The sequence below is a fragment of the Micromesistius poutassou genome (assembly GCF_964030765.1).
Source record: "Micromesistius poutassou genome assembly, chromosome: 12".
NCBI lineage: Eukaryota > Metazoa > Chordata > Actinopteri > Gadiformes > Gadidae > Micromesistius > Micromesistius poutassou.
Window position 1 is genome coordinate 8891149 of NC_140282.1, and position 25765 is coordinate 8916913.

The following is a 25765-nucleotide window of genomic DNA, read 5'->3' on the forward strand; positions in this document are numbered from 1 at the left end:
CAAGTTCTGCTGCTGAAAAGCAGAGATGCTCTCACTCTAAGATGAATTGTTAAGCAGCATACTATCTTCTTAAGAGTGTGGTGTGGTTTACAGAGAATTGCCAAATTCAAATTCAAAAAAGGATTCGCAGAGACATTACCAAAGCGGTGGTGCTTTGGGTGGGAAGAATGTATCTTAACAGCTGAGGAAAACCATTATTACACGTCAGAGTAAAACAGATTGATCATACAGAGTCTGTATGATCAATCTGTTTTACTCTGACGTGTATGTCTGTATTACAGACACACACTCCTTTATTAGCAGAGCTTAGTGGTAGTAGATCTGTGCTCAAGGATGGGGTCCTGTCAATATGATCTGCTCTTAAAACACTATTATAATTATTTTAACACTGTAATACACACTAATCAACTACCTGGTCTTTTAAAACACTGTATTAATCATTAACCAACTACCTAGTCTTTTAAAACACTGAACTACACAATAACCTACTACCTAGTCTTTTAAAACACTACACACTAACCAACTACCTGGTCTTTTAAAACCCTGTACTACACACTAACCAACGATCTGGTCTTTTAAAACCCTGTACTACACACTAAACTACTACCTAGTCTTTTAAAACCCTGTACTACACTAACCAACTACCTAGTCTTTTAAAACCCTGTACTACACACTAAACTACTACCTAGTCTTTTAAAACCCTGTACTACACACTAAACAACGACCTGGTCCTTACAAACACGCAGAGAATCCAGCACAAGCTTCTCCACAGAAAGAAGCGAGCTGTGAACCAGAGCGAGCCTCGGTTACAGAGAGCCTCGCCAGCCGCGGACAATGACATAATTCCCCCCGTTTCCCAGTTCCAAAGAGAGGCTCTGGTACGTGGCCCCCACTATCCAGGCTACCTTTAATTTGACAGCAGGGGGGGGGGCGGGGGCGGGCGATAGAGCTATTGCTGTCCCCTTTGAAAGATATCACCCTTGTGTCCGATGAATTATTCAGAGGAAATAATTCCGCCGTGGTTCCTGTGCGGTGGGACGAATGTCTCGCCGCCTCCGCCACGAGGACAGCCGGGGAAACTCATGCATAAAAGATGAAAGGTTTGATAGCCGGAGCCAGGGACCCTCGCGGTTCCTACGCTGCCTGGCTCATCTGCAGCGGGTCTGAGGGCCGGCCAGTGCCTCCACTGGGAGCTGGCGGCATGCGGGCATTCTCTGTGATATCTGTGCCACATGAAACTCAAAAAGGAGACCAGAGCTAAAAATAGCCGCTGCGATGGATGCCAGGGTAGTGTGCTCTGCAACTTGAGAGTGGTGAGGTACTGCAAGTTCACACCCGGTTCACCTTTTGTTTTGGTTTACCAAAGCAAAGATTTCCAAGTACATTTTATAATTTGTGTTTTTAAAGCCTTCTTTTTTTTTGACTGCGGCATTGGTGTTACCACAAATACATTTTGCACTCTTCTGTATTTTTACATTTTCATAATCCCCAAACCATGCTCCTTAAACCAGAAAAAAACGAATATATATTTATATATATTGTGGGTGTGAAGGCAGTAGAAGTCTGCCACTGCGAGCTCTATGCCTCCGTCCCACATTCCCCGTTCTCCCTTTCCCTCTTTTCCAGGCAGCCTCGTCTCCCACATAAGAACACTGATGGATCCATATGAGGGAAGCCAAGCCCCTTCTCCTGCCCAATTGCCTGACACAAACACGATAACATTTCAGTCGACCATAACAAAGATTGGCATACTCCTGCCTTCTAAAACAGGAGTAACATGCACATTGCTGATATGCCACGAACAAAGCAGGCTGTGGTGAAATGTGGATCCGCTCCCTGTAATTTTAGCCTCCTTGCCTTCCCAGGTATCCAGGTACCCAGGAGCCCGGGATTGAAGGGAAGAGCCAATCCAGTTTGGGGGTGATTGCCTTTTCCACTCACCTGTAATTAATTCCTCCTTCACGGAGGTAAATACGAATCAGATAACATTTCTGAAACAATCACATTGTGTAAATATTGATTTTACATCTCGGTGTGTGATATTAAACAAGATTTTGTTAGGTCTATGACTATTGACAGTCTTATGACAGTCGTATGATTCTATCTAGAGCAGCACGGGAAGAATTGCCGGAATGCTGTAATCATATATGCTAATGTGATGCATTGTTATGCAAAGGTGTGTGGAAATGATTCACTTTCTGCAAAACGTACAAGAAAGCAAACATAAATAGAAGAAACGCAAACCAAAAGGCCTAGCTGCGACTAGCATCAATGCTATACCTTTTAGCCTGTATGTGTATATATTTAAGCGCTGGTCATTCTACAACTAAAACAGGGAGTCTGCAGGGTTCAAAGGAGCAGAGAAAGACCCAAGATGGAGTGCAGCAACAACAACAAGAAACAAAACAACCTTCAATGCCTACTGAGACAATAGAAAGGCTTTCTTTCGAGAGACTATAACCCCTGCCTCACCTTGTGAACCCTTGATTTGCAGTTAAACACACTCATATTTTATCATTTGGGGGTTCTTTCTTTGCCTTCTATTTGTGTGAGGTTAATGCCTTGCAGGCATAACAAAGGGCCAATACTCTCCGTTTAGCACCCGTATGTGTTGCCCCAAGCCTCCTAAACTGGTCACTTGCTTGGGCAACAAGAATATGACTTCCTATGAAATAAACACAGTTTAAGTAAGCGCCTGGATTTCACAAAAGGAAAAGAAACCAACAGTGTGTTTCCATCTAGCATATAACCGCAACTTCAAAGATCTGTCAGAAGATGTTAAGACGAGTGAGTGGTGGACTTTGGAGCATTCCTATGGCTACAATTTTGGATCCACACACCATAGATGAGTTATTTGAGAACCTCCGGAAGAAAGTGATTTCAGGCTTGGATTCCGGCTAGGCACGATCTATTTCAGTTCTTAAAATGCACACAAGCTGACAAGTGGTAATAATAGGCAGATTCCACCACCACCACCGCTAGAAAACAGACGTTGAGCGTGGTGTGGACCAAAATTTGCTTAAACTAAAACAATAAGCCATATTTGGATTCAGTTTGTGGGATATTAGTGTTGGCCGTGTTCAAATCAAGTCATAAACGCTGTCAGGATTCAAAGAAGAAATTATGCTGAGAACAAACTACATGATTAATCAGGTTTTATTGGTTTGTAGCAGAGGTCACTAAAACACGGAGCTCGTTACAGGTCCGGAGCCAGACGGCATCCTATTATAACGGATCAATTATTGAGAATTATTACGTTTTGACAGAGCGGTGCTAGTTTAACTGGAGCAGCTCTTGAAGCTATTACAGGACTGGTTTAACAGCCCAGGAGTCTCACGGACCAATTGCATATGTTGTAAATCATCTCACGTGCTGCTGCTCAGCCAATCAAATCTGTGCATTCTGAGGCGGGGACGTTTAGAGGAAAGTAATTTAACATGTCACACTCTAAATTGAGAAAAGCAGAACGCAAAAATAGCTTTAAATCCACAATAGACAGTTCCTTTGTCCCACTGGCAGTTCAACACCAGTATATCTCTTGAAGCAGTGAGGCAGCGTTAAACACGGTGAACAGCCAAATATTGTTCCAGCCTCACCAATGAACACCTCTACATGTGTATGAGAATGGCTCCGACGCCCTCCCAGCCCAGATTTAAGATCCCGACAGGACGATCTAGAGCTTACTTCTCTCACTGAGCAAGAGAGTGGGGGAGTGGGATTTAAAGGGGTGATATCATGCCACCAGGTGTGAGTGTGATCAGCCGTTACAACCCGTTTGAAAATCGGCCCTTCCCTGTGCCTTAAAGGCTGATCATGGTTTCACGTCGACGCAACGCAAGGTGCAAGGACCACGTTGACGTGGAACCATAATCAGCCCTTTAGTGACATCACACGGGGGTGTGTTCACCTAGATGTACGCTGGCTAGATCAGTCCACCAGCCCAGTGGTACCCAGTGGACTGCAGCAAATGTTGCTGATCGATCCATCACACATCTAGGTGGACAAGCTCACTAGTGATGTCATTAAGGCACAGGGAAGGGCAGATCTTCAAACGGCTTGTAATGGCTAATCACACTCACACCTGGTGGTATGATATCATCCCTTTAAGGAGGAAATACAGAGACGGAGAGGAATTAGGCATTTAAGCTGTACCGTTTTTACAATGTGTTGAGATTGCTGATAAAATTTGTTAAGGCTGTTGATGACAATAAAGTGAACAGAAAAAAAGGAAGTAAAACTTGAGCGATAGCCTATCTTTTACTTCACTTTATTTTAAGATGCACATTTTTCACAAGCTCCTGCCATTATGTTTTTTTTGTAAATGCAGTCCTTATTTTACTTGAAATGAGAGAATACAATTTACTTATTATATAGTACTAATACCTCATTTTCAATGTGAAAACATAGCATTATTGAGGTATAAATTAATTGTACTTTCTTTATTCTATTTAATTCAGCTGTTGACTACAGACAGACATTGATACAACTACTAGGCTTCTTCCATATAAACAGCACTGAATCATAACGCTAATGCTAATTTAGACATTAAGATGTTCCGCACCTAAATATTCTCTAACTGGACCTTTTTGAATTTGGTTTAAAGGTTGCTCATACTAACTTAGGAGGATATAGGTCAACCCTACCTCAACTAGTGGTTGTGCCTACTTCATGCCACAGAGGAGATGCCTACACACAAACTGCTTGTGTAATTAAAGAAAAGATATCCAGTTTTTCGCATCCATGCATCAGGCATCGGTGCAGCATGTCTTCTGGATGCATGCATGTTTTTTAAATTGTGTATTATTATGTTGGCCACTGAAAATGCAATTTATTTTACTTAACACACATAGATGCCTCCTACTGCACCATCTCAATTATTACATGGTCATTATTACCATTGGAGAAATGTAGTGGAAAATTACTAATGGCGAAATAGTGGTCTGAATAAAAAGTGTATTTGACAGTAGGACAATAGGAAGCATACAGAGAAAACACACAAAAACACATACAAGTCTCTGATAAAAATCAGCCTCCATATTTGATTGTGTAGAAGCAACAATATTTTATGACCCAGTTGGTTGGCTACAAAACGCAGACTGAAAAGTGTACCTGCACCAACATTAACGCAGGAGCAATTTGGCTCACACACATAGTTTGCTCGCAGGATATTCCCTGTTACGTTGTACTGTAATACCACAGAGTATGAGACCTCTCTGCGGCCACACACATCAGCACTGTGCACAAGCACATTAGTGCACGTGCACGCTCCCATCAGCACTGTGCATGCTCACATCAGTACCGTGCACATCAGCACTGTGCACATCAGCACTGTGCACGTGCACATCAGCACTGTGCATGCTAAATTCATCACCGTGCACGCTCACATCTGCGCCGTGCACACTCACATCAGCATTGCGCAAGTGCACATCAGCACTGCGCACTTACACATCACCATAGTGCACCTCATACACACCTCAGCACCGATGCTGGACAAAGAATCATAAGGGAAGCAGTGATATCCGATCCCTCTCTCCTCACAGAGACGACCACCAACATCCCCACAGAATCATTAAAACACACCGTGGACCCCACGAGCTGACTCAATCAAACAGCTGGAGTGTACAGTGTGGCAAAACCAAACTATAATAAATATTTAAGGTCTACACATTGCCTATAGCATGTTTCATAAGCACATAAATATTCCCCTCCAAAAAATATTGACACTTGATTACAACCAGTCTTTCCAACTTTTATATTTGTTTTATTTTTAAGGAATCCAGTTGAGGTTCAATTGGGTCTGAAGGCTGAGAGAGGCGACGCGGGGCTGGTCGCTGCCATAAATCAACACGGCAGTGGGCAAAGTGTTAAATAGGTCATGACGGAAAGCTCGGGTCTCGGGCTCACTCGTTCAATAGTCCCCCTCCCTCATGGCTAAGACCCCCTGCTTTCACACGGTCTGGTCAGTGGGTTGTGGGGTTGTGGGGGGGGGGGGGGGGGGGGGGAGCCTGGTGGGTACGAGGGGTTGATAACAGGGAGGGGGTGGGGGGAAGTTGAAGTGGCGATGCCATCTTCCAAGGCAGACTGCAGCAACGTCTCTTTTCATCGATACATAAAGGAAAAGCAGGAATCTAAGCCCAATGGAGTCACACATTGTGTGGTACGGGTACACCCCTGACGCTACGCTACAACCGCTGCGCTAATATCCCGTCTGACACACACCCCCCCCCCCCCCCCCCCTTCTTAAATGAGAAACTGCTGTGTTATTATTTTCATGAGGGGCACATTTTCCTGTTATTTGTTATTTTGGGGTTGAGAAGATGATTAACGATTCACTCCTGTGGATCAACACCCATCAGACACGTGGAGGCACACACATCACACATTACACACACACACACACACACACACACAGTATGCAAATGACTCAAAATTGTGGCATTTCATATCTTGGGTAAATGCAACAAAACTAGAATGTTACGTGAATAAGGTCAATGTTAAAGCTATTTAAATTGTGAACAAATGATGATAACCCATTAGTAGTACATACATACATTGCATTAAGTAACCGGTGAACCGCCCAGACACGCAGGCTGAAGTTACAGCACAAAGCCAATTAACAGCTAGACCGGTCCCAATGTTACAGCAATTATAAGGCTGGACGCTGTCTGATGATGATGATGATGATGATGATACATTGAACATTGGCAATCGAGGTCAAATGAATTGTAATCAGGAGCGATGCTGGCGATGTCCTGTGACCGAAAGATGTGACATTGATAACACTCAGAGAGCATGCATATTAAGTTGATCTGTGTCGGCACAAGGACACGCATTCTGGTGCACACACGCACACACACACATACGCGCGCACACATGAATTATTTACCTCGAAACAAGAAGGCTTTGCTGCTGTTGTGTAGCCCCGCGACTTGGGTAATTCCATAGGTGGCATTAGCCAGGTCAAGTTCATTGATGATATCAATCTGGTAATCTTGATCTGATCCAAAACCCAAAACTGTTGAGAGAGGACGTCCAACAACAGTGTGTAACTGACATGATGAAGAAGTACATACAGACATATTGCTTTGACACATAGCCTACAGTAGATAGAGGAGATGAAAATTGACATTGGTATTCATAAAATGTGAATTATATATGTGCAGAAGAAATAGCAAGTAGGCTATCCCGAATTGCATGAAGATTGAATAGACGTTTATTTTTGTTTGGTGTGTGTTTACCATGCCAACACCTGTTTTCCTCATGGGCTATGTGCGCTATGCGCAGGAATAATCCTGCAATCTGCAACGAACTACATTTGACCTTACTACGTTCGTTTCAGTGCAAGATAAGAGTGTAAATAAACAGTTCATTCTTATGGGTGGTCGACCCACTAAACGTACAGCCTGCCCGCGCGCAAAGGCGCAGATCCCCGGGCAGCGAGGTACCCCAGCAGACCAGGTGTGGACTAAAACCAGAACGCCATCCCGGGGTGTCATCTGAACGCCTGCTGGACTTACCTGGTTTTGTGAGGAAGAAAAGAGGTATCAAAGTCACCAAAATATCCATTTGTGTTTGTTTGTTCTGCTGTACAGTTTCCCTCTGATGCTCCCGATGCCCGTGCGCGTAACCGGCAGTCCTCCACCGTGCCCGCTGCGATGAGACTGAACCTCGGCGCGTCGCTCCACGGTGCAGAGCAGCCGTCCCGACCGTACCACTGAGCGGGAGGAGGGGAGCCCGTGGTGCGCTACAGGAGGATCTTATCTCAGGACGGGGGTGTGATCGCTACCACGCCCTAACGGCGATACACATGGGTGTCAATTCCGATGGCAATAAAGTGAGGATGGACAGGGTGGGGTTAGGGTTCGTGCGTAACGCAACTATTGACCAGGCCACCCCCTTTGTAGACAATGCAAAGGTCCAACTCTGGAGGTGAGAAAGGCGACCCAAATAAAGTCAGGAGAATAAACGATGGACGAGAGCAGGATTCTGTCATTAAAGGGGTGATATCATGCCTTTTCCATTTGCTTTAGACGGTTATATGACGTATGTTTAAATGTTTCACGTCTGCTAAAATAGAAAAATCTAAGTCCGAGCCAGGGGGAGTATTCGCGTCCACCGAGAACGCCCCTCAATCAGTGTGTGAAACTGCTCGATTGCGCTCAAACTTTATTTCCGTAATAGTGTGACGCGAGTATGACGGGACGGGTTGCTAAAGTGCTGAAGCCGTGCCTTACGGCTACCCGCAATGTTTACAATTTGGATCTTGGACCCAAGATCCAACATATCGAGACGTGGAACTTATTGGGTCCTTTTCAATAACCAGTGCGCCTTCCTTTAGCGCTGCGGAACATTGCCTTTGTTGTAATTTAATGAAGATTAAATGGCCCATCGTGCAGAATAAATGTTTCCCTATAAGCCATCCAACACAGAAAGTAGAATCCTCCGAACCCAATCGTCTCCGACACGTCGAGCTCCTCCTCCTCCATCACTCTCTTCTCCCAACATGTTTTCCTCCCTTTCCTCCCTTGTGGATTCATCCCTGCTGCTCTCCCAGCCCTCTCTCCCCAGGGACCTGTCCCTCTTCAGAAGGATCCATCGTGCCCTGGCTAATCGAGTTAGTGTGCATTGTGGAGGAGTTGTGTTTAGTTATGCAGCAGCAACACCAACACACGACGCAGGGGGGAGGACTGGGAGCAGACAGTGCGGGTTACCTCGTGGTCATCTCATAATAGACGTTTATATTAAAATGGCACCAGAACATTTCATATAGAGAGTCACTCATTATGACGCTCATACTCAATGACTTGTACTTAAAAAAACGTATTGCACCGTTGACGTTGGTCATCACCATGGGGATAGCAGCCCCCTCCCCTTGTTCATAGTCCTTGTTCAAGTGTGAGCTGAAACAGCAGGTTCACTACACCTACTGCACAATGACCTTGAAAGCAAAGAGCATTCTTTGTTTGACTTATTTGACTTTTGTTTGACTTATGTTTGAGCCCAGAATTGTATTAGGCCTATACATGTATTATTTTTCATCAAGGATTAATTTATTCAGGTTTAATTTCTATATTTGTTAATGTATTTATTGTACATCCTTAGGGACATAAGGACTTGGGTAGGTCAACCACCGTCACATGCATAAATGCATATCGTTATATCGCGTGTAGGCTACATCTCTTGTAACCTATCATGACGAGAAAACGGAGAAAGGACACATGCAGAGCAAGACAGTCAGACGTAGAAATGCAGACAGGATTATCTTTCCAATTTAGACTCATTGTGAATGCTGAGCACTTTGATGGCTGTCATCACATGCCATCGGGACTTCAGACGTGGTGCCAGTGGGCCCTCTTATCAGGCCCCGATGGTGCTCGAGGCAGCCCCATCACAATCTAACTCAAAGAAGGGTCCTGCAAATCATATTTTTCATGGATCTTAACTTGCCCGACAGAGATGGAAGCCAAAGTTTCCTGTCTCTTTGGGGCAGAATAGGACTGAAATTAGACCCGCGGGAGACTTGTTGATGTATTTTCAAAGAGAAGATGAATGAACTCTAACAGTGCCTCTATAATACACGAGGGCACAAAAAGTGTCTGTCTTTCCATTAGCCGTTTTATGAATTATTGCATTATATTCAACGTGCCCAACAAGTTTGCTATCAGGAAAAATTTCAGGCATAGTTCAAACCTATCAAGACATGTTTAATATTGTAACAAAGTACCACTACCATACTTGTGAACAATATACATTACTTTGTTATGCACATTGGAATATGTCAGCATTTTATGTAAAGCAGACTTTGTTGCCGAGCTTTGTAGATTATGGTTCTTTTTACACTCCCTGTGACAGCGTTGAATGCTATAGGCATGACCTTGTGGAATCTAACAAATGCTGTTTTTATGGAAGGTTTCCATGTTCAGGCGTAGAATCCCAGAAGGAAATGGGAGGTTGGCAACCCTTGTGATTGGGGGAAACCACAAACCCACAGAGGTTTCAAATAGGCCTGCAGCAGGAATTGTTTTCCTGACCTTAGCCTCCAGTTGCTATGAGAAGTTTAAAAGGTACCTTTACCATACGTTTCACGCATGCTGCTGCATATTGCTACCGGTTTTCTTCACACCTGATTTTCCCATTGGAGATCAGGTAGTACATCTTAGGGGTGTATGGTATAAATGGTATAGAAAGTACACCGGTGTGAATTTGCGCTACAGTATGGATTTTGACTATACCGTGAGACCGGTGTGACCGTAAGTAATGCAGTAACTTATTTTTCATGTAAAAAGTAAAGTTACACGAAACTACTGACAATATGGTAACGAAACGTAGTTCCTTTTTCAATTCAGCGCAACGTTACTTTTCCCAGGGACAGATTTGACAGCGATACTGCCTTCTCAGGGAGTATGCTATTGCGCAGGGACGCAGCCTGTGCAATAGTCCCTTCACGAGCTCTCGTTCACCATACGAGACAGACGCTGGTAGCGTGAAGCTGTCTCTGCATCTCAGACATCGCTTCCGCAGGCATTTTCCAAAGCCAGTCCTTACGACAAAAAAGCCAGCGGTGGAACGAGTTAACAAACGCTGTCACTGTTTACCTGTGTAAGGACATGGTTCCCTTTCAAAATGGCGATAGAAAGGGCTTTAAAGAGATGATGAAAACACTCGATCCCAGGTACGCGTTACCTGCCTGCACACACTTCAGCCAAATTGAGATGCCAAAACTATACGGCAAGGTCCGCGACCAAGTGGAGAAAGAAATCCATACTATCCATACTGGAAGTAACTTAAAAAAAGAAGAGTTTTAGCATTTTTTTTCTATTGCAGTTTTGCTCAATAAATGTTCTTAAAATACTTCTTCTATACAAAAATAACTGCCTAACAAGTATTTTACCCCTTCAGAAGCATTTATATCGAAATTAGAATATAAAATAAACATACCGTGATATAATACCGTCTATGCCTCAAATCATACCATGATATACATTTTAGTCCATACCGTACAGCCCTAGTACATCTCAGACTCACTGCTGTTGTCTTGTGGAAATAACACTCATACTCATCTTGCTTCAACACATTAAAATCCTTCCAGTGCCCTGAATGCTTCCTACAGCAGGTAACATCTGCACAGATCATTGACTTCACCCTCCTTCACCTTGCTGTAATGAGCGTTGACAAAAGCGTGTTGACAGTCAAATGAGCCCTGTTGCATGAACGTTTTCCTTCCTAAAATAATACATTCGATTTATTTTTGATGTACTGTAGATAAAATGGTGATGAAACTTCTATACAACTCTCAATAATTGAATACACGTGGGGAATGCAAGTGTTGCACTTAGAATGTGTGTGATTCTAGCTATGTCTCAATAGACTCACTGCACACCTGCTCTTCTGAAAGAGCTAGGCTATATGATGCTCCTGGTTCAAAGGCCTCGTTCACATTGCAAGAGATGGTGGCCCAAATCAAATAACTTTTCTCATCGGTGACTCAAATGTGCTTTTCTGTAAAACAGCGCAAATCCCATTTCATCTGATCTGTTGGACCGTATGTGGTCCTAATAGGAGACAGGCCTGATTTTTTTGGCAATGCGACCTCTATCTTTAGTCATAACAGAATTCATGTGACTGTAGTTCCACTCTAGTTCCACATTCATGTGACTGTAGTGATCGCCATTTGTTACGTTTTTGTATCATTAAAATAACTGTAAATAAAATCTAAATGTTCGAATGAATTTAACCGCTTTAGAAATGAAAACGATCAGTTGATGAAAGAAAATCCAGCACTGAAAAAGTGCTCACGAGTTAACAATCCTCTCTGAATAAACACTGACTTCAGTGGCCTCCGTGTTTATGTCGTGCTGCGTTTGACGTCTTTCTTATTGTTGTTCTGCTGGTGTGGGTCAGTTCTGACTGTGACCAGTACACACTGGAATCCAATATTGGCCACATAGAAAAATAATAACGAACTGCCAAACAAAAAAAACGTATCTGCGCAATATGTCCGTATTGAACACTTCAGTAGTGTAAAGCCAGTATGTGTATAGTATAGTAGTTTGGAGCTAATTAGCTTGGCTCAACAAGTGGGAAAACACATGACTGGCAGGAGATTGCACTGTACATCAAAACAAAATGAGTGAAAACCAAAGATCCAAACAACTATAATATATTTGACTCGAAAATACGTTTAATTTGTATGACAAAGTTTAACTCTGGAAATAGTATCTGTAATAAGATCTATAATAGGATCTAGAAATAGATATAGCAGCAATTACTTTGACATATGTGGATCATTCAAGCCCATTAAAATATAATATATATGATCACGTTTAATATATTATCTAAAAATATATATCATTGTCAATGTTATTTTCAGGAAAGGATTTGTCCTTCCCATACAAGAATTCCAGTATTGTTAATTGGTTTCATCCTCATAAAATGTAGTTTCCCAGATTTTTTTCTCTGTGTAAATGTTCCTAATGACTGGAAACATGAGAGGCTCTCAAAGGCAGTTTAGGGAGATGAGTGACATCACGTATTGATAGGGTTCATGTTTATTTGATCCGACGAGGCCCGTTTGGAACAGTGCACTCCACGCCGTGGGGAGTGTGTGGAGGAGCCCAGCCATTCTGACTTCTGTGGGCTCAACACAGGCAGCAGAGACACCGGGCGGTCTCCAGCTGTAGCAGGCACTGAAAGCCTATCATCACCCATTAATCATCGTGTTACCGCACCGTACCACACAATGCCTAAATTAGCAGTTTCCCGCTAATCTAGTCCCCTCCCCCTTTTCCCTCAACCCCCATATATTCGAAGAGGAAGTTCTTTGTTTCTATGCTCCGATTATGCTTACCTTTGCAGGTTAGCACCACCGCTAAACAAAACCCTGGCCTCAGAGAAGCGCCCATTGACAAGAAACACTGAAGAGAAAAAGGGTTTATCTCTAGACGAGTTATCTTTCATACGTCTGTAAATGTGCTATAACTCAGGTGTGGAGACTAAACAGTGTTTAGGCCTCGTTGTGGCTCTCTGGCTCGGCTTATCAGCGTTCCGCTATCAGAACCGGAACACTCCCAGGTCCATCCCTCAAAGGAAGGCCTTCAATGACACACGGGGGGAAACAGCCCTATAACGTCGGTCTGTCAGCAGAACCTCGCCTCTCACAGAGTGTCACCTCCCCAGGATCATGATTAATGTAGTCCCCAGAGAGCCTCTCGCAAAAGACAAGAGCTTCTGCCAAGTTGTTGGGCAATATCCCGTCCAGAACTGTATAGTGGCGTAAGCTGCTCTGACATGATAAACCACAAACCAGTCAGCAGGCAGCCAGTGTTTGCGGCTTGTGGTTCTCCTATAAAGCGCTGTACGGGACCTGCGGAGCGGTGGCGCCTGGCAACGATTGTGCTCATCCGTTAATGGAAGGAAAAAACATTGTTGCAGAAGATTGTTTTTCCTTTCTCCCCTCCGAATCCATCCGACCAACTGTTGGAGCAGAATAGGCGACGGATTGTGTGTGAATGGCTTCCAGTCAAGTGCTCATAAAAGATTTGACCCGAAGGTAGTTATGGGGTGATGCTCGCAGAATGACAGTTTGGGGAATGACGGGGAATAATTGTCCCTGTTGTTCGTTTCCGGATGCTTTGACAAATGTAACAGCAGCAATCAACGGCACGACCTACTTATGTACCCCCAAGGTTCGGCTCAAAAGGCTGCACACACATTCCCCCCACCAAACCTCAACATTACGTACAAGTCAGCAAATCAGAAGGGAACGGCTGCTTACGGCGATAATGATGCTAAAATAAAACACGCCAAAAGATAAACAACTATTTTGGTAAGGAAGAGAGCATTGACGCCCGAGTCTGTGTTCCATATTAGTGTGTCTGCATAGTATCAGAGACCCCTAGTGAGTAGTGCATGTATTGCTCCGCTTCCCGCCTGCTCAGCGCACGTGTTTGGGTAGGGTTTGGTTTGTGTCGAGATTGTTGCTTTCTGCTGTTTCCAGGGAAATGTCCCAGGAGCAGCGACACGCACCTGTCAGGAAGGATGTCTGCACCCATAATGGAGGGCACACAGTCCCTGACACAATTGGCTTAACTGAATACTATGCTGGCCCATCAGCGGACATATTTTGCCCTGAGCAAGAGAAATACCATGAGATATAACAGCTTCACATGGTATATGGTATATGCACCTGCCTGTCTGCCTGTGTGTCTGTCTGCCTGCCTGCCTGTCTGTCTGCTTGTCTCTGTCTGTCTGTCTGCCGGCCTGCCTGTCTGTCTGCCTGTGTCTGTCTGCCGGCCTGCCTGCGTTTTAATTACAACATGAAGTCTTTCATTAAACATCAACAACACACCTGCCGACAGTGTGGACATAACCTTGTTGTTTAAGTAATTTAGTTTATTTTGAAAAACATCCAAAAGATTTGTAATGAAATAACTAAATACATCACACCACAGATTGGATAGTTAATGTATGCCACCAAGCAAAACAACTTTTAGACATTGACTCAATAAATAAATGAATGTATTCTAATGAGATAATATATGAGACAGTACATGATTTTAGATTGTACATTTATAATTCGGTGATTGTAATGTTTCTCCACATCCCAGTACTTTGATGTAATTCCCCTTATGAGCCAAATACCACGTTTCACTTATATTAATCTCCTCAGAATAGGCAACCCCTGATCAGAATACATAGCATCATCATAAGTAGCATGTTTTTTTAATCACGGCTAATCGGAATACTATAAGATGTAATCAGAAACTATCATACTGGGTGGTTCATCTTACACATTATTACACAAAGAGATCAGTGTGACTGAGAGGTGTTTCATAAAATTACGTTTTCTTGTCACTAAACAAGCCAATGGAGTTCCATAGGCTATACATGGCCAAAGGTTACAGTTGGGGCATCAAAGCCAGTTCAACCCCCCAATTAGAGCTTTCACACCCTAGAGAATCTGTTGATGAGGGAATGCTGTTCAAACACATCCAGATAACGCCTGCAATCCAAAGCCGAGAAGTGTGTTACTTTTGCCTTTCCAGAGGCTCTTGGGGGTGCACTTCAGGGTTATCGTTGAGTTGTACACTATGTAATCATTTTGCACAGGCTTATTGGTTTTATAGTCCTAACAAGTCTGGATATTGTAGATATTGTCTAGACATTGTACTCCAAACTAATTTTCACCTTTTCTATAAAGACTATTAATACAATAATGGAAGAGCTCAATACAGTATAGTTAGAAGATCTATATGGGCTAAAAACATCTACATAGAACTATATTGCATTGTTAGCTCAGGTCTGGAAAAAAAAATCGACTTTATTGATTAAATTCGATTATATTCCTTTTTGCCTCAGGCTACTTTGGACAAACCATCAGAAAGGCAGCACAGGATGTCACCGCGGTACTGAGGAACACCATGACAGCTAAAGTTCAAAACATCAAACGGAACGCATAATGGGAGCCACTCAGCAGGGGTCCAGACACATTTTACCAACACCGTGAGAGGCAATGTTCGCCCTCTCTGTAATGCTGCAATAAAACAAACCACACATCAAAAGATGTGCTGTACAAATACAAACGGGAAACATGTCCTTTTTCTATGGCAGGGGTCTATGAGAAGTCTTTATTTACATCTGACTGCACAGGGATAAAATCAGACCTTGAGGATAACAAAAAAATGAGCAGTGCACTGCCAAAAAACTTCAAATGCAGCTCGGCTTGTTTCAGTCAATAAGATAAGGGTTGATTTTCTGTTTTAAGGTGCCTCTCCCTGATTTGTGGAAAGCCTAGAATACATTTGACCTGCATTGGAAGCTAATGTGCTGAAGGATTGGATGTGTGTGTTGCCTATAATTGGATTGTTGTAAAGAAATTTGTTTCCATGAAGACACAGAAACGATGAAACAGAAAAACATGCACACAACACACCACGAGTAAGATACGCTCAAACTCACTACACCCACGGGAATCTTTATTTCCACTTTTACTCCAGTTCACACGGCTGTTCCACACAGAGTTTATGATTTCTTGTCACTTTGACACCTAGACCCTTGAGAAGAAAAATATTTTTCAGAAAAAGTAAAATTTAAATGGTGAATATTTGACAGCTATGCTCTGCCACGGAGACACACAATGTATGCATACACACATTAAATTCAAGATTAATTCTTGAATTCAGTTTTCATAGGCCATGCCTGCCCTCCCAACCAACCCAGTCCTGTTGCCCTCCCAGTGGATTCCCAGTACACTTACGCCATCGATATTGAATTACAACACGATTGACAAGCTGCATATCAGGATGTGCGTCTTTATGCATCGATTTACGTTTTCACTTCAGTTGTCAGTTCATTATCACTTCATTATCCTCTGTCCACCTCACATAAAAAAAGAAAACTCATTGCAGTCAATGATTAGTAAGAATCACACAGCTAATTAATCCGGGGGAAAGGGAATGACGATTTAATGTGAACAGGGTCCACAGTGCCTCAGACGGTTCCGTCCACCGCCACGCTATGCTTTCCTATTTGGGCTGACACATCCAGCTCTTACATAAGCGTCCTGTGCCGACTCCTCGGTAAGATATCTAATGGAGGAGTGCGATTCATCCTCCCCCCGGGGCCAGGGAGCCAATCTGAAACTAAATGACCTCAAATGGCATAATACAGTCAGACGGATATGGCGTGCAGGTATGGGATATTGAGACACATTTCAGCATTACAGCATTACCCACCCAATCTTTGCATAAAGCCCTTATGGAAAGGGGAGACTTTGCTTCTTCAAAACATCCTCCCTCCACAAACAGATTGAATGAGTAGGAAAAGATTTGCCTATTTCTTTACAGTTTCTAACAATGGCGTCCTTCTGCATAGATAATTGATTTCATTATGTCAGGCAGTTTAATTAGAGAGTAACCATAGAGCGCACCATTTCTGATGAAACAACGGCGATTGCAAGGAGATACAATACGTATATACGTATATATGTATAAGATTTTGTTGCATCTCTCACTGTGGTTTTGAATGTCTCATAACACCACAGTCCTCTATCATATATCATGCTGTTTTGTATGATATATTATAGAGGACTGTGGTTTTGAATGCAAGACAACAAATAAGTCTTTCCAATCCATAGAATCAATAGTGTTGTTAGAATCAATACAGCAATCGCTGAAAGCAGGTTTTTTTTTTACATGAAACATATATGATTATTCATTTGAAACATTCAAAATTGAACAACAAATAAACAGAATGTGAGGAAATAACCGTTTAGAAGTTATTTCAAAGACATAGCTTAAGTTAGCCTCTTGCCCAGCTAGCACCGGCATGTTCACATTTAAATGTAACATTTGATGGAATGACTAGTAGTCTGCCCAATTCTAAAGCCTTAAAAGAAGTCACAGGGAACAGACACATCCAAATGAGGAGCCATGAAGCATCTGTAATACATTAATTATAGTAGATAGTCTCTTGATCAAAGTACTTCTGAGAACTCAAATTCCATCCCACATATGTCAAGAGGAAATTGAAACATGAATAAATAATACAGGGATTTTGATTGATTTTCATTATACAACATCTCAGTTGATGTACATTTCATTCTAGTTTTTCTTTTTCCAAACTTGTAAATGTAAAGTAATACTTTATTATCATTTGCAGTTGGCCTCTGCTCTGATCCCCGGAAGGACGTTCTCCAGTCTCCATCGTGGGCCACAGAGCCATATGCATGAGGCTGATAGCTTGGCTAGAATGGACACGTCCCATTGTGAAGTAACTGATTCCTCTCAGTACAGAGATCGATTTGCAATGATTCTATGACAGAGCCCTTGAGCTGGGGCTCCTATATGGGAAGAGTGAGTGGAAGACACACTCCCCATTAAACTCCACTCTGCCCACTGTAGCAACTCTGCAATGTTGTGTCGTCTACCCAGACTGAGATAAGCCGCTGCGAGATGTAATACCACACAACAGGGTAAAACAGGAGCAGGGATGCATCGCACGTCCCCAACGGCCTCTCTGCAACAAGGTCACGTTCCTCCTCTGCCCAGAATCTCCTTGTACATGTCTCTCCGCAGCGCAAAATGTTGACGGGAGTTTCCTCAAGCAATACCACAGTGTTCTCATATAATCGCTTTGGCCCTACGCTGAGTTTACAGACTAATCAAACTAATTAAAAGTGTCATGAAACGGGAGAGAAAATATAAGCAGATTGATACAAAATTGTACACATACCAATGCCCTTGTATCACACGGAACAGCTGCTGTAGGCTTTTCGTTGGACGGGTTAAAACAGAATAAGCCTGAATAGTTTAATTAGACTACCTTATTTTAATCTGTTGTGCAATGTTACGATATAATACAATATGCAGTTGAAAAAAGTTGCGTTGACAGTGATGTGCGTCAGACACAAGAGCACACATACTTATTCAGATTAGTCATATATTGTAGAATATGAGCGAAACACTTTCGCTCATATCTTTTCATTTGAGAGACATTTCAGATATTTTTCTAAATGATCAGCACTAGTTGAATACCCATTGCTAATATGTAGTAATGAATCCCACAGGTTAGCAGTAGTGGGGGATGGGGGGGGGTCTTATAATCAAAAAGACAGCCCAGTGCACGCGTTCCAACCTCTGCCATGGGTGGGGCTGAAAGATTAGACCACATTCTGGTGCCCGGTACCATCTGCTAGACGAAGGCGTGTGTGTCTCATCGTTCACACAACACACACACCCAAGCTGTCGCCATGCAGATGTTTAACACAGACACGCCCACATGTTTGCACATTTTGACTTTGGCATGTGGAGCACCACTGGATCACGGTCACTCACCCTGGGCTGAAGAAGGCAAGTTTAAATCATCTGAAGAAGTCACATTTAAATCAGGTCAAAACTCTGCATAATCCCTCTTATTTTGATTTGGGATTAAAATGTTTCATGTGTTTTAAGAATTTGGTAGCTTCCACGGTAAAGACAAATTGGGCAATTCATTTTGCCCAAAAGACAAACAAAAACAGAACCAGAGTAATTGTACACACCTCACAAACTATAACAAACTGACACAAATCCCCAGAGCAGTTGAATGTGGGAAAGTTGCGCAATGTTCTGAACACAACCTAGTCCAGAGCATACATCACCCTGGTTCTGAACACAACCCAGTCCAGATCAAACATCACCCTGGTTCTGAACACAACCCAGTCCAGATCAAACATCACCCTGGTTCTGAACACAACCTAGTCCAGAGCATACATCACCCTGGTTCTGAACACAACCCAGTCCAGATCAAACATCACCCTGGTTCTGAACACAACCTAGTCCAGAGCATACATCACCCTGGTTCTGAACACAACCTAGTCCAGAGCATACATCACCCTGGTTCTGAACAGGGAACAGCGCAACACTTTGGGATGACCCAAGATGGTCGCCTGGCTCATAATCAACAAGCAACTCAGAAATAGGTTGTCTGGAGCAAGGCCACTTTATGTTTTATGGACTAAACCGTAGATAAAACACAAGGTTCTCTGGCAAAACTAAAGAAATGTCAAGTGAACTTGAGCCAAAGCATTATTGAAAAACCGATGCTGTGATTTATGAGTTGCTGTGATACGTGGATATATTATTTAAACAAATAGTCGATAAAGCATTCATACAATAATAACATAAAATCGAATGCGATAGATTGAGCATGTTAAGTTTCTCCCAAAAATGATGGATGTAATAATAACAATAATACCGTGACATCCATCCACCAACAAATATTCAGTATCTATAAAACGCGGCTGGGCAAATCAAAGCTAATTCTCCAGCCTGTTTATGAGGAAACGCTGGCATATTCTCCCCGTTAGTCAATCAGTTCAGAGGGAGGGATACGGGCGCGGCCCTCGGCTATCTGCTGAAAACAGAGTGGTCAGGGCCCACCACTCTCCCCGGCTGAAACATTAGTCTTTGAACTCGGCATGATATTTCGTCTTTATGACAACTTTTCCAGATTTCTGAGCCACGAAGGAACCTTCATTTGTTGAAGTAAATAGATTTCTAGGCCTGGCATTCCGGGCGGTCTCCTCTGCCGTTTCTCCCCCAAACAAAAGTACAGACGGCTGTAAAACTGGGTCATCTGAGGTTTCTGCCTCATGCCTCGCACGGCAATAACAAACCAGCAAGGAAGTAGTAATCATTGAATCATCCCTTTATGTGCCCATCTGAATTAAATACGTTTTCGTTCTAAAAGTTATTCGTGCCTTTGGAATATACATTTTTTTAATTGCTTTATTGACAGCATGACCCCTGACTGGAAGATCAATGGTAATACAAAAAATATGTAATAAGTACTTACATTTATCCTACTTTTTAATTAAGGTGCTCTATGAAAGTAGATCACACGATCACAACCACAATTAAAACTCAAAGCGATAGGTCTTCACAGCTCACTCGCTGTGCCCCAGTGAGTTAAGAGCAAATGCCGTCTGTGCGGTATTTTGAGCATTAGCTGTTAGCTTAGCATTTGTTGAAATTGACAATGCAACGTCATTTATTGTAGTGTTTGGATGAAAATATCTAAATTACGGTGCAATTCAACGGTGCAACGATTCTTCGTGTTGTTTCTCAATGACGCGCGACACACTCCCACTTTCCTGGCTGTGTTTCGGTCAAAGCCTTGATCAGATTAAAGCTTCAAGTCAACACAAATTAAAGCGCGTGCTTCAAGCCCAGGCAACTATGTCCTTCACTGTTTTTGATTGAGACAGTTACAAAATAAAAGGGGGTGTGGGGGCTACTAGCACGTCTGGAAATACGACTATTATTTTAATAAAGAGGTTCAGGAACAGTTTTACGATGTCAGCTTGTTTCCCTTGTGTCTCTGAATGATCCACGTGTTGAACATTTACCACTCTCCGAGTCATGCCTAGCCCGAAACGACAATACCAATTTATCAAAACATTATGGTAACGTCCTTAGCACGATTTCTCAGTGAACTAGTAGCTCTCCTTGAACCCTCGGAGCTCGGAGGAGGTGTACGAAGAGGTGCCGTGGGCGCTGCTAGTGTCTAACCCCCCCGGCGGCCATCTAATGCCTCCTTCATCAATGCAGGGTACCTGTTTGATGCCCTCCTGTGTGTCTACGGGCCGCTGAATGAAGTGCATGGTGTAAGAAGTGCGCTGCACGTGACATGGTGAGAGATGGGAGCAGGCATGCGCTATGAACGGTGCAATGGCTTTGCTTAAGGCTGTTTCTGCTTACCATCAACTCTCCAGAGGACCTTTTAATCAAGTTTTAGCTTCAGCATTGGCATGTTTGCTCGAAATAATAAAAATAAAACTATTATTTTATATATTGGGAATCATCAAGTGCAGTACATGAATTATCCTATGTAATAAAAAAAATTGACAGGAACAACCTATTAATTTACTATATGAATAAAACACAGAAAACGTCAAGATCGGTCGTGAAAAAATAGGATACTAAAATAAAAGTACTACACTTAAATGTGATGAGGCTCTTCACTTTAATAAATCATTTTAATAACCTCCACACTCTGGGTTTCTTGGTGGGTTGCTGAGCCAGTCAATCTGGCCTCAGTTCAAACATCTCCTGGTCACTCTGTTCCTTTAAGCTTTTAGGCTCATATACATCAAACATAGGATTAAAGTACTCCATTCCTACCTCTACCTTCAAATTACCCCTCTCGTCTCTGTTTCTAAAAGGCTGTTTGGTGTCGGTGGGCTCTGTGTTGGGCTAATGTCGTGCTAATGTGTCTTTTATCTTCGTCTAAGTTCATTGCTCTCTGATGCATTCGCTGAAGCGCAATGCTCTTAAAATGGGCTTTTTATGGAAAAACATATTAGGGTTCTGTCACTTTTTCACCGTCGATGCATCGCCGTCTCTTCTAAATGTGAAGTAAACAAAAAAACCTTGTCATCAGCCCCAAAGCAGGCAGTGGGATTGTCCCCACTGGGGGTACTTAATGTAATGCCATCATGGTTAACACGTACGCTTTACTGCCAGGGTCCCAGAGTGAGAGCTGTGCAGCTAATGTGATCCCATTAATCCCACTATATATATATATATATATATATACTGTATATATATATATATATATATGACAAGAAGGGGATTTCTGGTAAAAACAGATTTATTTAGTTTCTTAGAGTAGTATCAGTGATTTTTGTTTAACTTTAAAATCTAAATCTCGTTCTGATTGCATACATACACATCTGAGCTCTGCCCCTCTGCTGTCCCACAGAGCTTGGGTTCCTGCCTCAGCACGATCTCTTGCCCACCGCCATCGGAGCCCGACTAAGTCCTGGAGGCAATGGCACACGTAGCGGCCAAGGTAGCCTGGCTATTGCCAGACCAAGCTCGATCGTAGAATGAGGCTGCTGTAATTTTCTTCAGCAAAAGAGGTGTGATCAACAGGCGTAGTTCAAACGACTCTGTACACAATTGGCTGCTTTCCGTCGTTTCCCTGTCATAATTGTGTTAAACCAGCCAATAGCGCGCCAGGGGGAAAAGCCAGCTCGGTGATTGGCTCCCGCAAAAGCGTATAGGAAGCAGAAAGAAATGTATCGCTCCTCTCCAGACCCTGCTGCAGGGCGAATTCAAATCGCCGGCAGAACGAGCTGTGGCTACCCAGTCTAACACAGAGCTACAGCTAAAGACCCACCCGGAACGAAAGGCACGGCCTTAATGCTGCACAGCATGTGTGTATCATTTAGTTGACACATATTTGTGTGTGTTACATTTACATGCAGGGCATTTAGACGCTTTTATCTTACAATAAGTACATTTGTCTGAAGAAAGAAACAAAAATATATCGCTGTCTGTACAGTAAGGAGGTTCAGTTGTTAGGTTAACCCATTCCCCGTATACCACAGAAATAGCTAGGATAAGATGCTACACAATCCTCAGGACAATTTTTAAACAACACTTTAAAATAAGGTGCCATAATAAATAGCAAACTAGTCATTACCTAACCCTTTGTTAATATTTGTTAATTGTTACTAAAATATCTATTTGGCACAAGTTAATAGTTTTTTCATCATTAATTAAATATTAGTTGTTTGCATAAAATCTGTATGTTAATGTGTAGCGACTAGTATCCAAAACGAAGCAGTCGCTGAGAGGCTGAGTGTAGGGTGTAAGCTGATTGTCCGACGCGCTGTACTAAACAAAATATCCACTGAGATCAGAGAATCCGTTTACCGGTTTTTAATGTAGAAGTATGACAACTTATCATAACGTGTTCAAAGTATGAAGAAAATCGATCACAGCGATCTAAGCAAAAACAGCTGTCAACAAAAAATACGGCCTCCCAGTAACTCACCCTCTCTTTCTTAATTACTTCCGCCCGCACCAGCGCACCTGAGATTATATTAACTAGATGTTACCGCCCATGTGATCGTTACCCAATTACTGTGATATCAAAATAAACAACAAAAGTTACGAAATATAACAACCAAAATAACCCAAATATAAACCACAAAATTATCTATTTCCATTAATAAATACCTTCATGGCTCCTACACACCAGCCCCTAATTATTAAGCTATCACCCAATAATTATACACAATACAAGTCATGAAATAATTTAAACTAAACAGTCCACATAATGAGATTACATTCCTTGTCTTGTTCCGTCCTCATGATCCTGTGAAAAGGTCAGTCAGTAGAGCCAGAGGTTACCAGCACATAGCCCTGTGATCTGTGTTCGCCACAGTCACTATCAGTCAAGTGTCAAAGTTAAGGTAGAGGTCTAGGTATTGTCATCCCTAACAGCCTCCCCACATCCAGCATCGGCCTCCTGCAGCAGACAGACCTTGGTTATAGGCCGGTTCAGGCAACTACTCTTAGTTTTTATGCACACCTGACGCACAAAGCCCCTTCTATCCGGAAAGGTTTGTAGGACTCGTCCTATGACCCAGGAGTTACGAGGTGCTGTGCTGTCCACTATAAGCACCAGATCTCCAGGAACAAGGTTGCGCTTTGCTCCTGACCATCTCTGCCGCTCCTGCAATTGAGGCAGGTACTCCTTAACCCATCTTTTCCAGAACAGGTCTGACATGTATTGGACCTGCTTCCATCGCCTGCGTGCGTACATGTCGGCCTCCTGGAAGACTCCTGGTGGCAAAGATGGTAATACCTTCAAAAGCAGCAGGTGATTAGGCGTCAATGCTTCCAGGTCATGAGGATCCATGGAAGCTTTTGTAATCGGTCGGCCATTGATAATGGCTTCCACCTCACAGAGAACTGTGTGAAGGCCTTCTTCATCCAAACTTTGCACATTCAAAGTGGAGTTGAGGACTTTACGGACTGATCGAATTAACCTCTCCCAAGAACCTCCATGATGGGAGCCAGCTGGGGGATTAAAAGTCCATTTTATCCCTTTCTGAAGGAGGATATCATTAATCTGTGCCTGATTCCACTGCTCAATGGATGTTTTCAATTCGTGTTCTGCTCCCCTAAAATTCGTCCCATTATCTGAGCGCAATTCCCGTACTTGACCACGTCTTGCTATAAAGTGCCTGAGAGCATTTATGAAGGCGTCCGTGTCGAGGGAAGGTGCCACTTCAATGTGGATTGCTCTTAAGGCCATGCAGGTAAAAATTACCCCATACCTCTTAACAACACTTCTTCTGCTCCTCACCTCGAAAGGTCCAAAATAGTCTACTCCTACCCGTGTAAATGGAGGTTCATCTGGAATCACCCTTTCAGATGGTAAGTCTGCCATTAGCTGAGACACTGGCTGAGCATTCAATCGTCGACAGCTCACACACTTTGACAGAACACTCCTTATGGCTGTACTAGCTCCTGAGATCCAGTATTTCTCACGCAGCTTGGACAACATGTGGTTTCGCCCACTATGTCCCACCTCTTGATGGACATGTCTCAGCAGAAGGGTTGAGATATGTAAATCTTTTGCCAGTATTATGGGATGCTTAGCTTCTGCTGGCATAGATGACCTGCTGAGCCGACCACCAACTCTTAGAACTCCATCCTTCATTAGTGGGCAGAGTGTGTGGATGTGACTATGACCCTTGACACTTTTGCCTTTTTCCAGCATGGAGAACTCCTCTGGAAACCTCCTCATTTGACTGAACTTGATGATCTCTAGCTCTGATTTCTCCAACTCCTCCACTGATAAACAACTTGAAAGCATCTTTCTCTTGAATGTTTCCATATCCCTCTCCAATGAACGTCGCTATTGTTCCATATCCAACGCAGATTGTGCAAGAGCCATATTCAATTGTCTCCTCTTCTGGCAGAGAGATAAGAGGTTTAAATCTCAAGATCCAAGCTACAGACTTTCTCAGATGGATCCAAGAGCTGAAGTGGTGGATCATGCGAGTTACTGCATCAGCCTCTTCACTGGCCTGTACAGTATTCACTGTGGCTTCCTTCTTGACCTCAGGGTCATCTGCTGGGAGTCGATGAACATTCTCAGGGTTGACAGGCCACTCATTCTGAGGTTGAAGGAGAAAACGAGGCCCTGACACCCATGTTGCATCCTTGAGAAATGCATCGCCTTTCACACCTCTGGAGGCGACATCGGCTGGATTACTTGCCGTTCCAACATACCTCCACTGAGAGGGTTGTGAAGCCTTGTGAATTTCTGTGACTCTGTTGGCAACAAAGACTCTGAACCTGGATGTCTCATTCCTGATATATTTCAGCACCGAAGTACTGTCGGTCCAAACACAGAGTCTTGAAGATGCATGTGCAGCTCTTTCTTCCACAAGATATCAATGCGACTGGCCATGGTGGCAGCG

The 25765-nt window shown here is 43.1% G+C and overlaps 1 protein-coding gene across 1 annotated transcript in view; it reads right to left on the minus strand.

Annotated features, from left to right (window-relative positions):
* LOC311356160 (protein kinase C-binding protein NELL1-like) overlaps window positions 1–7566 on the minus strand; it is a gene marked incomplete at both ends in the record, with an annotated part of 54075 nt that extends 46509 nt beyond the window's left edge. The window contains 2 exons of the mRNA XM_084475920.1: window positions 6887–7015; window positions 7518–7566. Coding sequence (XP_084332046.1) covers window positions 6887–7015; window positions 7518–7566 — 178 coding nt within the window. The remainder of the gene's footprint in view (window positions 1–6886; window positions 7016–7517) is intronic.
* Window positions 7567–25765: the final 18199 nt, after the last annotated feature.